Source organism: Hemiscyllium ocellatum, chromosome 39 (assembly GCF_020745735.1).
Source record: "Hemiscyllium ocellatum isolate sHemOce1 chromosome 39, sHemOce1.pat.X.cur, whole genome shotgun sequence".
In the NCBI taxonomy this organism is placed as follows: domain Eukaryota; kingdom Metazoa; phylum Chordata; class Chondrichthyes; order Orectolobiformes; family Hemiscylliidae; genus Hemiscyllium; species Hemiscyllium ocellatum.
The window spans coordinates 22143956-22160997 of NC_083439.1; the positions used below are offsets into that span (position 1 = coordinate 22143956).

General features: G+C 40.6%; 1 protein-coding gene across 3 annotated transcripts in view; it reads right to left on the bottom strand.

The window, feature by feature from the left end:
- Positions 1 to 17042, bottom strand: part of cgnl1 (cingulin-like 1) — a 148918-nt gene that overhangs the window by 57356 nt on the left and 74520 nt on the right. For all 3 annotated transcript variants that reach the window (XM_060853030.1, XM_060853029.1, XM_060853031.1), the window contains one exon: positions 12309 to 12521. In XM_060853030.1, the coding sequence (XP_060709013.1) occupies positions 12309 to 12521 (213 nt within the window). The remainder of the gene's footprint in view (positions 1 to 12308; positions 12522 to 17042) is intronic.

The window sequence follows — 17042 nt, forward strand, 5'->3', positions numbered from 1 at the left end:
ATGATGTGTTTTGGAAATGTAACCAATGTTGCTATTACATAAATTTTCTTAGGACAAGTTCCTAGAAGTTAATCTGCTTTTATTATGTTAATAATGGGACATATTGTGGCCAGGACTCTGAAAGTAACTCCCTTTCTCACTAAAACAATGTCATGCGATCATTTATACTCACCTGTTCAGTTCAGAGAAGGTTGACTAAGCTGATTTCTGAGATGATGGGGTTGATTGTAAGGAATATCTGAGCAGTTTGGGCCTAAACCTCATTGGAGTTTAGAAGAGTGAGGATTGATCTTCTTAAAATGGTGGTATGATGGCTCAGAGGTTCGCACTATTGCCACACAGTGCCAACGATCCAGGTTTTTTTAGATTAGATTACTTACAGTGTGGAAACAGGCCCTTCAGCTCAACAAGTCCACACCGACCCGCCACCCACCCATACCCCTAGCCTAACATTACGGGCAATTTAGCATGGCCAATTCACCTGACCCGCACATCTTTGGATTGTGGGAGGAAACCGAGCACCCGGAGGAAACCCACGCAGACACGGGGAGAACCGTGTAAACTCCACACAGTCAGTCACCTGAGGCGGGAATTGAACCCGGGTCTCTGGCGCTGTGGGCAGCAGTGCTAACCACTGTGCTACCGTGCCGCCCATTTGATTCCAGCCTTGGGTGATTGTCTGTTTGGAGCTTGCATATCCCCTCATGTCCGTGTGTGTTTCCTCCCAGTGCTCAAGTTTCTTCCCATAATCCAGGGATGTTAGGTTAAGTTTGATTAGCCATGCAAAATGCAAGGATATGGGGAAAGGGAAGGGGTTGTTCTGGGTTGGGTGCTCTTCGGACGGTCAGTGCAGACTGAGACTCAATTGGCTAAAGTGCCTGCTTCCGCACTGTAGGGTTCTAGGATTCCAAAAAAACGTAAGATTCTTTTGGGGGGGGGGGGGGGGTGAGGTTCTTCACAGAGTAGATAAGGAGAGAATACTCCCCATGAAGGATAATCTAAACCTGAGGAGTGCTGAGGTGGGGGAGGCACAGTTTCACAATGGGTGTGGGGGGTGGGGGTGTGGGGAGGGGTTCCCCATTAAAGATGGAAACGAGGAATCTATTTCCACAGGGTGGCTCAATTTTTGGAATTCCTTACCCTGGCACGTTAATTGAATATATTCAATGCTGATTTAGACCAATTGCTGACCTGCAAGAGAACTGGGGGTGATGGAGGCAGGCAGGAAACATTGCAGAGTTCATGCCATAATCAATCAGTTCAGTCATGATCATCTTGAATTGTGGAGCAGGCTCAAGGAACCAAATGGTCTGCTCCTGCTGGCTCTTCAGTTGAGAAGGCAAACCGTGCACTCCCTTTCCCCCTTCCCACTGCCCTTCACATGGACAGCTGCGTTCCTGTTGGCAAAGCAGGCTGCCAACTTCCATCTGCCTGGTGTTTTTATGACAACTGATAGCCAAATCCCAGCTGCCTGGCATGGATTCTGAGTACATCGTTGGACTTTAAAGATGGTGCTGATGCCAGGAATCCACCAGGAGTCAGGACCTCTGCCTGTGATGACAGGGAGAAAATGGCCACGGGGACACAGTGCAAGATAATCAGCTGGGTTTGAAACAACAGTATGAGAAAACTGGCTAGGACTCGCAGAGAGAAACTTTGCATGAACCTCACTGAAATAAGACCTAGCCGATATCTGATAAAATGCATTCCATTACAAGTTGAAGCAGTGCCCTCAGAAGCACCACCCATTTTTTTCCCCCCATCGGTCATAGTTGAGGAGGAAGCTCAGTTCAATCAGTTTCCCTATTACCTGCTGTGCAAAATTGCATGATAGGTCTGGAACAGGAATCACACTACAGTTTATAAACAACTCCACAAAGGCAAACCATTGTCAGCTTGTTTCTTTTCTGTTTAAGCATCCACCCCACATTAGGAATGGAGGTGGTTTTGGGCTAATACTAATAAGGTTCTATTTTAACTTGAAGAAATTCTGAAATGTGCAACATGGAAATCATTCAGTGAACAACATCACAGCAAGAGTTGGCATTTAAGGAGACTTATGTAGGAAACTTTGGCTTAAAACGCAAAGTTGCTAAATCTTGGGATTTGCAAACTACCCGTGAGGCTGCAAGTCATGCAAAAAGGTATAATTAAGAGAAGGCATGATTAGGGAGAGGGACAGAGACACAGGAGGAAACCGGACAATCAATCACAAGATGGTGGTCCTGGAACAGTTGGATAATTAAGGGGAACTGATAAGTACCAATAAAAAAGGCTGATACATGTTAAGATAAGCAGCTGGTCAAACTTGTATATAAAAATAGCTGACTAGGAAAAAGTCACATGAAGTTAAAGTACAATTACGTGAATTGAACAAAGATATTTTGTGTTGCCTTATGGGGTTTCTGAGAGTTGGATTCCTGTGTGCATATATGTAAGATACATGTTACCTGAATTACTTATAGCCAATTTGCACTGAGCGGTCTTATCAAGTGGTGGTGTTTCTACCTCTGAGGCCCATGTTCCAGTCCCACCTACTTCAGAGGTGTGTCATAACATCTCTGAACAGGCTGACAAGAGGATATCTGCAACTGACTTCATTACCTCTAAATTAGTGAGAAAACCATTGTCTGAGGTTACTACTGCTGGTTTAGCTGATTACCAAAAATAGCTGGAAACAAAAACTTACATAGGCAAATGGTTATTTGGCAAAGTATCACTGAATGGCCAGGGCCCACGGAAGGCTAACTTGGAAGACATCAGTGTTTTGTTGATGTAAGGAACAAACCAACCATTCAAACTGCAGCCACGTTTGAAATATTTCATGGAAAAAAAAGCAATGGATAAACTGGTACGTTAAGTCTACAGAATCACTCATATCAAACTCAGATCTGTTTTATTTCACAAACTGTGTCTTGGTAGCATTGGGTAATGGTATTGCTCTCCAGCTTTTATCTTTATTATTTTAGATTAGATTAGATTCCCTACAGTGTGGAAACAGGCCCTTCAGCCCAACAAGTCCACACCAACCTTCCGTAAAGGAACCCATCCAGACCCATTCCCCTCCACTCACTCCTGACTAATGCACTTAACACTACAGGCAATTTAGCATGGCCAATTCACCTGACCTGCACAGCTTTGGACTGTGGGAGGAAACCCGAGCACCCGGAGAAACCCAAGGCAGACACAGGGAGAACATACAAACTCCACACAGACAGTTGCCTGAGGCTGGAATGGAACCCAGGTCCCTGGCGCTGTGAGGCAGCAGTACTAACCACTGAGTATTTTGTGTGCAGTTGATGTGCCTGCAAACTGGGTGCACTGTTATGGCACTACGATGATATTTCAGCCCTACATTATTTAGGCAGGATACACATAGCTTTATATTGGGTCACATCAACAACATGCTGATGCAGCGTGATGCTATCACTAGAGGTTCCATCGAAAAACTGAACAATTTTCATTCACCCCTTCATGGGATGAGGGTGTCGTGGGCAAGGCCAGCATTTGTTTCCCATCCCTAATTGCCCTGCAAGGGCATTTAAGAGGCCAGTTTACAACCACGTTGCTGTGGGTTTGGAGTCACTCATTAGCCAGGCTGGGTAAGGGTAGCAGATTTATTTCCCTATGGACATTACCAAACTTACTGACTATTACAACAAACCATGATAGTTTCATGATGATTGCTGAGACTGACTTTTAATTCCAGATTAATGAATTTTATTAATTAATTGTATGTTAAGATTTGAACCAGAGTCCCTCAAGTATTACCCCAAGAATCAGTCTGGGCATCTGGATTATTAATCTGTGATATTACCACTACAACATGCTGAATAGGCTCTGGGGCTGTTTTCCCTGGAGCATCGGAGGCTGAGGGGTGACCTTATAGAGGTTTATAAATTCAAGAGGGGGATGGAGATGATAAGTAGAGAAGGCCTTTTCCCTGGGGTGGAAGAGTCTAGAACTAGAGGCCATAGGTTTAGGGTGAGAGGGGAAAAATATAAAAGGGACCTAAGGGGCAACGTTTTGATGCAGAGGATAGTGTGTGTATGGAATGGGCTGCCAGAGGAAGTGATGGAGGCGGGTACAATTACAGCATTTAAAAGGCATCTGGATAGGTATGTGAATGGGAAGGGTTTAGAGGGATGTGGGCCAAGTGCTGGCAAATGGGACAAGATTAGGTTAGGATATCTGGTAAGCATGGACGAGTTGGACCGAAGGGTCTGTTTCGTGCTGTACATCTCTATGTCTTTATGGCTCTACTTAGTGCGACCTAGACATTTCTGCACTCGAGCTATCCAGCAGCCCTACTTATAAGCTGCTGTCGGCTGTGCAAGACCCATTCAATGATGCTAATAACTGAACAGCCATAAAAAGTATATCAACTTAACAGTTTTTTTTTAAAGTAATGCGAGATTCTAAAAAAAAACTGGAAGATTTATATAAAAGTTTAATAACACACCTCTGAGGCCTTAACATCCTGAGATGTGGTTTGACCTTCCAACCCAGGTGTAGGAACACGACCATTGCACTGGGATTGTATTGGCTGTTATTGTTTAACAGAAAGTAGAGATGGGGAGTGGGCAATTTGAACTAATCAGAGTCAGCTGTACATTTAAACTGAAATAGGCCGACTAATGTTGGCAAAAAAAACTGCTTCTCAAACATACCAACCAAAACCTTGACAAAATAATGAAGGCACACAGAAAGCATTTTGTGAAATTCTGTACAGTGCCATGTCTTTAAGACAATTAAATGTTTATGTCTGAAATTCCATATTGTGTACAAAATGGAATACTTGCAACACAGGAGTAATGGGACACAGGTTCAAACGCTTCACTGGCAAATTCCCATTCTCGATCTATTGTTCTGTGGCAGCCTACAGGGAGACAGATATGACCATTGGCAGTTTGGTTTCCAAACAAATCAAACACTGGCCATAGGTCATGGAAAAAAAAATTTTGTTTTCTATTTTGAAGTTTTGGCAGGATTATTGAGTCATTTTTCCATTCAGGTCAAAACTATTTCCATTTGAAAGGTGCTGATTGAATATTTTATGAAATAATCCGCAGCATGCCCAGTTTTTAACTCTCAGAGGTTTCTGAGACTGGTGGTAGATAGCAGCAAAGTAACATCAGTAATTTGAAGTACAAAAGGATGCATTTGTACACTTTGAATTTCAAAGTATCTAAGTATCTCATGGGAGAAATGTAATTTATTTTAAATTTAATGGGAGGCTGAGAAATTTAGTTTGAGATGTAACGTTAGCAGAGATTTCTCAAATTTCTTTCCTTTTCACAACAAGGGTGAAAGTGAAGCTACCATGAGACCAGGACTAAACAAATGGGTTCAATCCTTTCAGACTGAGAAACCCATGTCAGACATACAACCAAATATACAACGGCTTCAAAACTAGAAATGTGTACTGCATGTACTTTTGCTGAAAATGTAATTGAATAATGAGGAGACAAATATACATAAATTATTTCAACCTTCAAATCAAATACAGTACAAGGAAAATCTCTACCATTCTCAGTGTAGGCGCCCCCCAAGTTAACAGCAAATGTAATTTTAGCAATTTGCCATTGATACAGCAAACAAATTTATAAACAAATATATCTTGAGTGGCCCACGGTAGCTACATAAAGGCAAGTAATGAATTAAACACAAACTTGAGAATTTCAACGTATTAGACACTGAATGTGCAATGTTCCTAGATCGTCACGTTAATTAGAAATTCAGGTTTAGAATGCTTAATTGTAAAAACATGTTCTTCTGTCCAGTCAAGGTCATTACTTCTATTTATCATCAACAGCCACAGAGTAAATCATTAACAAAAGCAATCTTTGTTTGAACAGCTTGTTTTGCAGGTTCTTTCCCCTTCTGCAGTTTAGAAATTCCACAGGGATCACTGGTATCCATCCTGGCTTTATGCATTCAGTAAAATGTGCACAAATACATGGGTGTAACCAACTTGAAAGCTGCTGGTTCTCATGCACAAGGGATCATAAGAAAACAATGAAAATTGTGAAACAATCAAAGGCACTCAAAAGTCATCAAAGACATCAGCAGGACACAGATATTTGCACTGTTCGGGGTTTTTAAAACAGTATACTGCATATTCAATGCCAATTAGGGACAGCAAATTCAAAGCTGGATCTGTTCTCCATTCCCAACTATTAATACCTGTTGGTATAAGAATTCAACTGTATAAACATTGACCTTTGTGAGAAAACCACTTGCACCCATTGTTTCTTCAGACAACAAATAGCAGGCTTAGCTTGGCAACTATTGTCATTGAAAAGCCATCTCTTCTCCACTTAAGTTCTGTCATGTCTTACCTCTCCAGCACTCAGTGTGACCCTAAAGCCCCTTTCTAACACTGCTCCCTTAATTTAAGATGAACATCTATGAGCTGGATTCCTGTGTTCATATAATGGTGAATCCAGTTACTTTATCCCAGCAATAATACTGCACCCAATTATGTTTCCAGTGTGAATGGAATCAGTGGCATAAATGAAGCCCGCCAGCTAATTGCTGTCGGGCATCCATAATTAATGAGCTCAAACACAAAGGTGTTTCTATAGTGGCCCATATTACCTGCCCGTGTAGTCATTATATCTGCTTACTGCTGCAAGTCACACCTATGTCAGTGGTTAATGCAGAGCAGCTTCATGTGTTAAGATAGTACAGACAGAGTGTATGTGGAATTCTAGGGCATTACATCACCTCCAGCTATTAAAGCAGAGGTAAGACAAAGTGCTTTTATCTTATTACTAAAGTTTCTTTTTTTTTGCAAAAAATAATGCTATACCAATAACCAGTGTGTCCAAGTATGAATAAACACAGTCTGAGGAACAAAAGTTTAGCACTCTATAAATATACTTTTTACTCGTATGTGGAATCAGCAAATGTGGCAGCACTTTGCAAGACCTAGAAAACTGAGAGAGTCTCTATTGCTATCTGAACAAGGAAGTGAGCTTCATCCAACAGCAAGCTGAGCCTCTGACTCAATATCAATCACCGATATTATCTACTTCCACTTCCCTAAAATAATCCATCTCCAGCTCAGTTCATCTACTGCTGAAAACCAAAATACAAGTTAGTGTTTTTTAGGTTGTTTAAATTTTGAAGGAATGTCTGACCTAGTTTAGCAAAAAACCTTCACAATAAAATAGCCAAAACCCACATGCCACTATTTTAAAATCCAAACACTGCAATCCTTCTGGCTAGACCCCACTTGGAGTACTATGAGCAGATCTGGGCACCACACCTTAGGAAGGATATACTAGCCATGGAGGGAGTACAATGTGGGCTTACAAGAATGATACTTGGACTTCAGGAGTTATGAGGATAGATTTTGCAAACTAGACCTGTTTGCTCTAGAATTTAGAAGGTTAAGTGGTGATCTGATCCAAGTGTTCAAGAGATTAAAAGGAAAAGACAGGGTAGATAAAGGCAAACTGTTTTCACTGATTGGAAATTCTAAAATTAGGGAGCATAGTCTGAGAATGTAAATGATTTGGATGTAAGCATAAGAGGTACAGTTAGTAAGTTTGCTGATGACACCAAAATCGGAGGTGTAGTGGACAGCGAAGAAGGTTACTCAGATTTCAACGGGATCATGATCAGATGGGCCAATGGACTGAGAAGTGGCAGGTGGAGTTTAATTTAGATAAATGCGAGGTGCTGCATTTTTGGAAAGTAGATCTTAACAGGACTTATACACTTAATGGTAAGGTCCTAGCTGAGTGAACCTGAGTGCAGATTCATAGCTCCTTGAAAATGGAGTCACGGGTAGATTCCTTTATTAGTCAGAATATAGAGTACAGGAGTTGGGAGGTCATGTTGCAATGGTACAGGACATTGGTTAGGCCACTGTTGGAATATTACGTGCAATTCTGATCTCCATCCTATCGGAAAGATGTTGTGAAACTTGAAAGGGTTCAGAAAAGGATGTTGCCAAGGTTGGAGGATTTGAACTATAGGGAGAGGCTGAACAGACTGGGGTTGTTTTCCCTGGAGTGTCAGAGGCTTAGGGGTGACATTATAGAGGTTTATAAAATCATGAGGGGCATGGATAGGATAAATAGACAAAGCCTTTCCCCTGGGGACGGGGGTTCCAGAACTAGAGGGCATAGGCTTAGGGTGAGAGGGGAAAGATATAAAAGAGACCTAAAGGGGCAACTTTTTCGCACAGAGGGTGGTATGAGATGGAATGAGCTGCCAGAGGAAGTGGCGGACGCTAGTACAATTGCAAAATTTAAAAGGCATCTGGATGGGTATATGAATAGGAAGGGTTTGGAGGGATATGGGCTGGGTGTTGGCTTGTGGAACTAGATTGGGTTGGGATATCTGGTCAGCATGGACAAGTTGGATCGAAGGGTTGTTTTCCGTGCTGTATATCTCTATGAATCTAATTAGAGCTGAACTGATCAGGAGAGATATTAGGAAGCACCTCTGCACATAAGGGTGGTTGTGGTTTGGAATTCTCTTCCACAAACCACAGTGGATGCTAGATCAATTGTTAATTTTAAATCTGAGAGAGATAAATTTTAATTAAACAAAGGTATTAGAGAGATATTGGCCAAATACAGTATATAGGGTTAGGCCACAGATCACCCATGATCTTGGTGAATGGCCGAACAGGTTCAAGGGGCTGAATGGCCTATCCTATTCCAATGTTCTGACACATTAACCATTCTTTAAATTATTATTATTAAATGTTGTCTTAATTAATGTGCATTATTTAGGGAAATACATTGCAATATATTCTCAGTAAGTACATAAAATCCAATTTACACTGCCTTACACAAAGCCTTCCTGAATGAATTGATTTCACTAGCCCATGTGGAAAATGTACCAATAGCAATACTCACAGGTTGTTTTAATTATAGGCATTTTATTGAGGAGTTTATTTTAATCACTTCCCATTATTTCTTGGACGTGAACTCGGACCTCTATATTCAGAAATTGTACAGTAGATTTTTAAGATTTAAACAGGCAGCAGCTGGATAAAGCTGTCTTTTCTCTCAACCTGCTTGGCACCCTCTCCACCATATTCCTGATGAAGAGCCTGTGCTTGAAACGCCGACTGTCCTTCTCCTTGGAAGCTGACTGACTGACTGTGTTTTTCCAGCACCACACTTTTTGTTACTAAGCTACCATGCCGCCCCTAAAAAGCAAAAAAAAGTTACAAAAACTACAGTCCTTTACAATAAATTCAGTTCACTGAGACGTAATTGACTATTTAGTTTGCAAAGTCCAAACTGTACCAAATCAGTGTATACATGCAAACACAATTGCAACATTGAAGAGCAAATAAGTAAAGTCCACATTTGCAAGTCTTGAAGCCAAACTGTTTTTGCCAATGCAGTTAATTTAGAGAGCTTCCAGAAACAGTTTCCCTTTCATGAAAAAAGAACAATCTTTGCTAACATACAACATGGGAAATTTTTCAAAATTCAAGTCATAGTTTGATTTAATTGATTGCAAATCCTTGGCCTGTAAGTAGAGCAGCAGCAAATCACTGCCGCAGTCATTATACAATAAACAAGGCTGATGTGGACAAAAATATAGTATTGTTCCATACTTGTTACAGCACACCTACTTGTGGTGGCATCTTTACTGTCTACCCCTAAATTTACAAATTTTAACAAAAGAAACTGGTGATAATCTGTTTCTCCATCATGACAGCTGATCAAAAATAAACATTTTGCTGTATAAAGCTTTGCATATTTATATTGCATTAAATATGTTGCATATTTACTTTTATATCAATGGGCTACAAATGGAAATTTCATGATTTCTGTGATTTAATTAATAAGAGGGGCAAATAATCTGGTTATAGTATTAGCATGCACTATTAAAAATAGCAAAATTGTAGCTTTCAATTAAAATGGACAAAAATGTCAGAAATGCATCAAAAAATTACTGGTAGTGCTAAATTAATGCAAATGACACATTTATAGATTTTGTTCCATTATGGGAAACCATTTTTCCAGCAGCATAAAAGTGACGTAATATTATCAAAGACATGTGGCTGAACGTGGTACAATTGCCAGTGATATTAAAAAAAACTCAACAATCTAAACAACCAAAGATTGGGAATGCTGGTAGCAGCTAGCTTTCCCAAAAAGAGCAGAATCTGGCCAAACACTCCCAGAAGTTTGATTAAATATAACCTGCTCCATGATAATATTGTAGTTGCATTTATCAAAAAATTATACTATGCACACTATTGATATTAAAAAATCCACTTTAAACATCATAGGTTTTGTGTAATCACAGATCTTTACCATAAACGCACATAGATTGAGCTTAAAATCATAACATGCACTTCTGCATTTAACTTCTGCTTACAAGCGAGCGAGTTCTAGACCCAACTGCTTTCAAAAGTATGTTCCACAGACAAGTGAATACAATAGAGGACTACAGGATGAGGATCCATTTTATTCCCTATATATTTTGGCTCAGAACTGTGGCATAATATTTGCACTAATATTGGTGTCATACACAAGCACAGAATTTGTTACTCAATCCTAGTTGAAAAGATGATTGCTGTTTCCAATGTATTGATTGTTACATGACCAAGTCAATTATTAGAGCAACACAGAAGGCAAATTTAAGAGAGAGAGGGGCGAGCATTTCCCAGCGCTCAGTACATTCATGAACATCCAGCTTTGTTTTGACAAAACAACGTTAAATGGATACATTTGCCTGCTGCTGGTCCACAATTAACAGATTTATTAAATTGAATTTCAAGAATTGTCATGTGGGGATCTGACCCCCCCCCCCCCCCCCCCAAACGCCCAGGATACTCGTTCAATATCATAAACATTGCATCACTATAACCCAATGTAGAACAGAGTTAAATCATACCTAGTCATTGCTTTGATTCTGCAGCATGCAGTACAATCACAGATTACAGCACAGGAGGAAGATATTCAGCCAGTCATATCTGTGCTGGCTCGCTGAAATAGTAATTCACCCTTTGCCACTCTCCTGCCTTTTTCTTACAGATCTGTAAATCTTTCCCATTCAGGTAATGATCCAATTCCCCTTTGAAAACCTCAACTGATCCCACCTCCACCACACTCTCAGACAATGCACTTGCTACCTCAAATCGTTTTGATCTTGTCGTCATTGATGCTTTTGCCACTTTTCTCAAATCTGTGTTCTCTGGTCTCAATTCTTCCAGCAACAGGAATAACATTTTCCCCATCTATTCTGTCCAGACCCCTCGGAAGTTTGAATACTGCTATCAAGTCTCCTCCCAAACCGGTCTTCTGCAAGAAAAACAGTTCCACTTTCCTAATCTTTCTCTGTGACAGATATACAGCAATGCAATCATTCTGAAACTGTAACAGTAATGTAAATTACCTTCAAATAACAGTCAAATTGGCAGCTCAGGAATTAGTTTTAACTTCTAATTTACTCTACTGTGGATTAAAGAAAAAAATCTCTTTGGTTTTTGAAATAATTTAAGTAATTAACCTTGAACCTTAATTGTGCAAACACAGATCTCTAAAATGCCAATGAGGATAAAGAATACTCTATTTATAGCCTAACCCTTCAACAACACTGACCTACTTATAGGGGACTTTTCAGGCCAATTGTAGCACATAACAAGCATATCTTTCATCTTGTCACTTACAATTACATTTCCCTCCAGAAAGTGAAATGCTGCAGAGAATAGCTCATTAAGAGAATGGTCTATTTGCACAATTAATAGGATTCAATGAAGATTCCACTGCACTCAGTTTAGAAATTTGACATATGTATCAAACTTTAATATAATATGAATGAAGCAAAATTAAAGAATTAACAGTGCCGATGTTGACGGAGATGCTCAGCATGTGATATCATCTGCACCAATATCCGCGTAGCATCTCAAATACACAAGCAGATGTTTGCAAACAAGTAGCCAGGGGAAACTGCACCACAATCTTATAATTCCACAACATGGCAAGTTTCATGTTGTAACAAAACCAACATTATTTCTGCCAATTACTTGTTAAAGGAACATACCTACACCTAATTAAAATATTCAGTACAAACTATGACAAGAAATTCATGGCTCCTAAGCTAAAATTTATGTTTACAGAATGTAGTGAGTTTCTTTTACAATGTAATGTCAGACAGAATTTGGAGCTTCCTTGCACCATATATGGATTTTTACTCAGATAGTACATTACACAAATGGGAAGCAAATTGAAAGGAAATTTACTGCAACTCCCTCCATTAGCTCCACTCCTGCATACAAAGCACCACCAAGAGGTACTTTTGTAAGCCAATCGCTAACTCACCTGGACGAGATCATCAATGCTGTTTCTAAGTTTCTGTTTCTCCTTTTCATGTAAGTCTTTAAGATCTTCAGTTTCCTGATCATGGTTTGACACCTCCTCCTTCAGGACACCTCGAAGTGCTGTCAGCTCTCTTTCTCTTCGCCTCAACAACTCCTGCTGATCTTCTTTAGCTAACAGCACCTCTTCCAGCTGCTGCTTTGCCTGCATCATCTCCTGGAACCAGAAACAGCATTCAAACAAATTCTCAGGAACAGCCCAGATATAAACACTCTTGACATAAACAATTTTATGATTAGTTACGTAATTTAAAATCAGAGTATACAGACTGCAGAAATTAACTCATTAACCTTTTAATCTGCATCTGCAACAATAACAACTCTTTCTTCTGCCCTGAAGGTGTTGACTCCTGCTGAGTTTCAGTTTGACAGGCACTGAAATTTTTCTACTTCCTAATCCAGATCACTGGTTACTGGAAGAGTAACCTACCCAGACCCATTCCCCTACCACATTATCCTACAATTTACTCTTGACTAATGCACCTAACCTACACATCCCTGGAGACTATGGGTAATTTAGTATGGCCAATTCACCTAACCTGCACATCTCTGGATTGTGGGAGGAAACCAGTTCACCCAGAGGAAACCCACGCAGACACGGGGAGAATGTGCAAACTCCACACAGACAGTCACCTGAGGCTGGAACTGAACCTGAGTTCTGGCGCTGTGAGGCAGCAGTGCTACCCACTGAGCCACCGTGCCGCCCCTGTACAATGATTTCTTCAGATTTGAAATATATACAATATTATCCTGGATTCTGATAGTTTTCAATGTTTCTTTCACCGGCATTTATTTATCCTGGACCTGAAATGCAATGCTTAAGGATAGCCTATAGCATAATAAATTGTATTATGATCTGTGTAAGTATCGGTTGAAGACCCTGACTTCCACAATGTTTATTCTGGCAAGAAATGGAGAGTGGTCATGTTTCTTATGTCCCTCTTCAATATTCCTTACTAAACTATAGACACGTTCATTTTCAGTTGAAACCATTATTTGGTAATTCGGAGTTGGCTCCTTGCCCAGCTTTCCCTCCTCAACTCAGATACACTGAGGCTAACTGTGCCTCAATAATCAAAATGGTTGAGGTTATGTGAGACAGTACAATCTCAGACTGAAACTTTGAACCTTTTGTTTCAGCTGTTCACTGGACAAACTCATTGTGACTTTGGACAGCTCAGTGGTTTTCAGTAAGCTTAGATGAACTTCTGAGTAGAATCATCTGAAGGAGCAGCAAAGTAGAGTTTGTGTAAATACTATCCTGTTCCTGAATTGCATTTCAATTAAGATATGGAGTGTTACTGTGTAATATTGTTATTTTAGCAAAATTAATTGTAATTAGGTAAATCCATACTATTAGGAGCATAGATTTATCACTCTGCTGGTCATTAAAGGTCAAATGTAATAGACAACAGCTGCTATTTGGAGAACAAAAATAATTAAATTGCAGAAAGACGTCATTTTTTAAGTAGTATAGGTATATAATTAAAGCATACAGATCTGAATTACATGTATTTCACTTATGGTCCATGTTGCATCAGTCATTCTTCTTAGAGATTATGACGTGAATCCTGTTATTTCAATGCATGAGGTGGTTTTGTGAGGCACTGGAGAATGTTGCTGACTCGAGTCAAAAGCTATGGGTTTAGGTCCCTCTGCAGGACTTGAGGGCCAAAGAAAAGTTGTTCATGGTGTGGTTAAGCAGGTGGAGTATCAACTTATAAATTGTTACAATGTAGACCAATGGCAGAAAGTAAGTGCAGGAGAAAATCCTGCTCAGAAGTGCGACGGGAAGGAACTGGAGCCTTTACCATGACTATCCCTAGCTCCCTGTGGAGGTGCATGCTGCCATAGCAACTCTGACTCTTTGGGGAGGGGTGTCAGTTGGTTCTGTTGATCGGACATCTGGTGTGGGTCAGATTAGAGCCACCTGCAAGGGGTTCAATACCTATTCTGTATGACATCAATCAGAGGCTTGTCTTCCTAACCATGGTACTGTGGGTCAGACTGCTTTTGTGGGAAGAAATAATAGATCAAGCTTGGTGTTTTTTTCTAATGATTTATTACCCCATAATCCCTGTTGCTGGTACAATATTACAGTTTCAAAACACCAGATAGTGGCCAGCATTTCAAGCTTCATAGCCATGGTCTGAATTCAGAGAGTAAATATCATCAGACACTCAACTACCTGGGTATTATAGCCAACAACAATCTTTACTTGATACCCAGCATACAAACTTCCAACATTTAATTAAAACAGGATAGTGAACCCATGACAGCCAGCACCAATTCCTATTCTGGGTGAGACCAGTAAATACAGTACAAAGTTGGAACTGAATCTGGGGCTCTTTATCAGTGCATACAATCCTACTTTTAAAAGAAAAGGCTAAGAATTCATACAGTATTAATTGCTGGAATATATTCAATATCTTACGGGGATGGAGGGATTTAATGACAGGAAGAAAATTATGTGAAAACAATGACTGCAGATGCTGGAAACCAGATTCTGGATTAGTGGTGCTGGCAGAGCATAGCAGGTCAGGCAGCAGAAAATTATCTCCAGTCTCATTTGAACTCAGAATAAATGAAGCTTACTTATTATTTCTCCTAACCTTCGGTTCTACGAACACAGTCGATGTTCAATAAGCTGCTTGTATCAGGTTCACATCATTAAGGAATCAAGTGCAATATATTTTTTATTTCTTTCTCAGCCACAGCCATAAAGTGGAAGCTAACCTGAGTTGCCCCATCATTCCAGCTAACAATATTGTGTATTGTAAGAAATGGGAAGATATTAGATCGGAGTAAACTTGAGGCAAAATAAATACTGAAATAAATCTCAAATCTGACTTAACAATATCAAGAAGGAAGCTGAAAATAATTATTTATGTTGTGCATATTTTAAGATTTTAAAAATTATTTACCAATGAAGGCGATGAATAATCAATTACATTATACTGAATTATTACAAAAAGTAAAAATGAACATTTTTATTCCAGCCCACTCCAATCTAATACATGATTTGGAGAAGCCGGTGTTGGACTGGGGTGGACAAAGTTAAAAACTACACAACACCAGCTTATAGTCCAAAAGTTTATTTTGGAAGGACTAGCTTTCGGAGCACTGTTTCTTCATCAGATGGTTGTGGAGTATAAGATCATAAGGCACAGAGTTTACAGTGTGATGTAACTGAAATTATATATTGAAAAAGGCCTGGATTGTTTGTTAAGTCTCTCATCTTTTAGAAAGATGATGTTGATTTCAGTTATTTTATACGTAAATCGCAGAACTTTTTTTAAAGTTACACTCTCAAATGAACTTTAACATTGGTGTCATGTTGGCCCAGATTATACATTTGATGGTGTGAGGTGCCCTGTGTGAGACTGTGCCACAATAGTCAGACTGATTCTAATCTAAAAAACGGATTTACAGAATCTTAAATGGATTCATGCAGTCTATGAGAGAGAGCTTGTGTATAAGAGTCTCTGCAGGAATGTCTATGTAGGAGTGTGTGTGTGTGTGTGTGTGTGTGTGTGTGTGTGTGTGTGTGTGTGTGTGCGCGCACACGCGCGCATACTTGTCCAGGTGTCTGTGTGTAGTGCAGTGGGGTCAGCTGTAGTATGACAGGAATCCAAGGTCCCAGTTGACATCATCCCCATGGGTACCAAACTTGGCTATCAGCCTCTGTGCAGCCACTTTGCGTTGTTGCCTCTCCCAAAGTCTGCCTTGGAGGACAGTCACCCAAAGGTCCATGGTCGAATGTCCTGGACCACTGAAGTGTTCTCCGACTGGGAGGGAACACTCCTGTCTGTTGATTGTTGTGCAGTGTCCATTCAACCGTTGCTGTAGCCTCTGCTCGGTTTCGCCAATGTACCATGCCTCAGGGCATCCTTGCCTACAGTGTACGAGATAGACATTGTTGGTTGAGTCACACGAGTACCTGCATGGTGGGTGATGGGTGGTGTCCCCACGTGTAATGGCGGTATCCATGTTAACATTCTGACACGTCTTGCAACGCCTACCGTGACAAGGTTGTACGGTGCTGTCCTGAAAACCGAGCAGTTTGCTATGAACAATGATCTGGTGATGGTTGTTTGGTAGTTGTTTAAAGGCAAGAAGTGGAGGCGTGGGGAAGGTCTTGGCGAGGCGCTCATCCTCACTGCTAATGTGTTGCAGGCCACAAAGAACATGGCATAATTTTTCGGCTCCTGGGAAGTACTGGACAACGAAGGGTACCCTGTCAGTTACAGCTCATGTCTGTTTCCTGAGGAGGTCATTAGGGTTTCTCACTGTGGCACGTCAGAACTGGTGAGTGATGAGTTAAGCATTGTACCCCATTCTTGTGAGGACATCCTTGAGTACTTCCAGGTGCCTGTCGCATACCTCCTCATCTGAACTGATCCGGTGTACACGTAGGGCTTCACCATAGGGAATGGCTGTTTTAATATGTTTCGGGTGGAAGCTGGAGAACTGTAGCATCGTGGATTTGCAGTAGAGCGAGGTGCTCTGGTGCCCATTCTTGATAGAGATGCATGTGTCCAAGAATGCCGATGAGTTTGATGGTGGGATGAAACTCGTTGATATCACTGTGTAGTTTTTTCAGTGACTCCTCGCCATGGGTCCAGAGGAAGAAAATGTCATCAATGTACCTGGTGTAGAGTGTTGGTTGGAGTCCTGC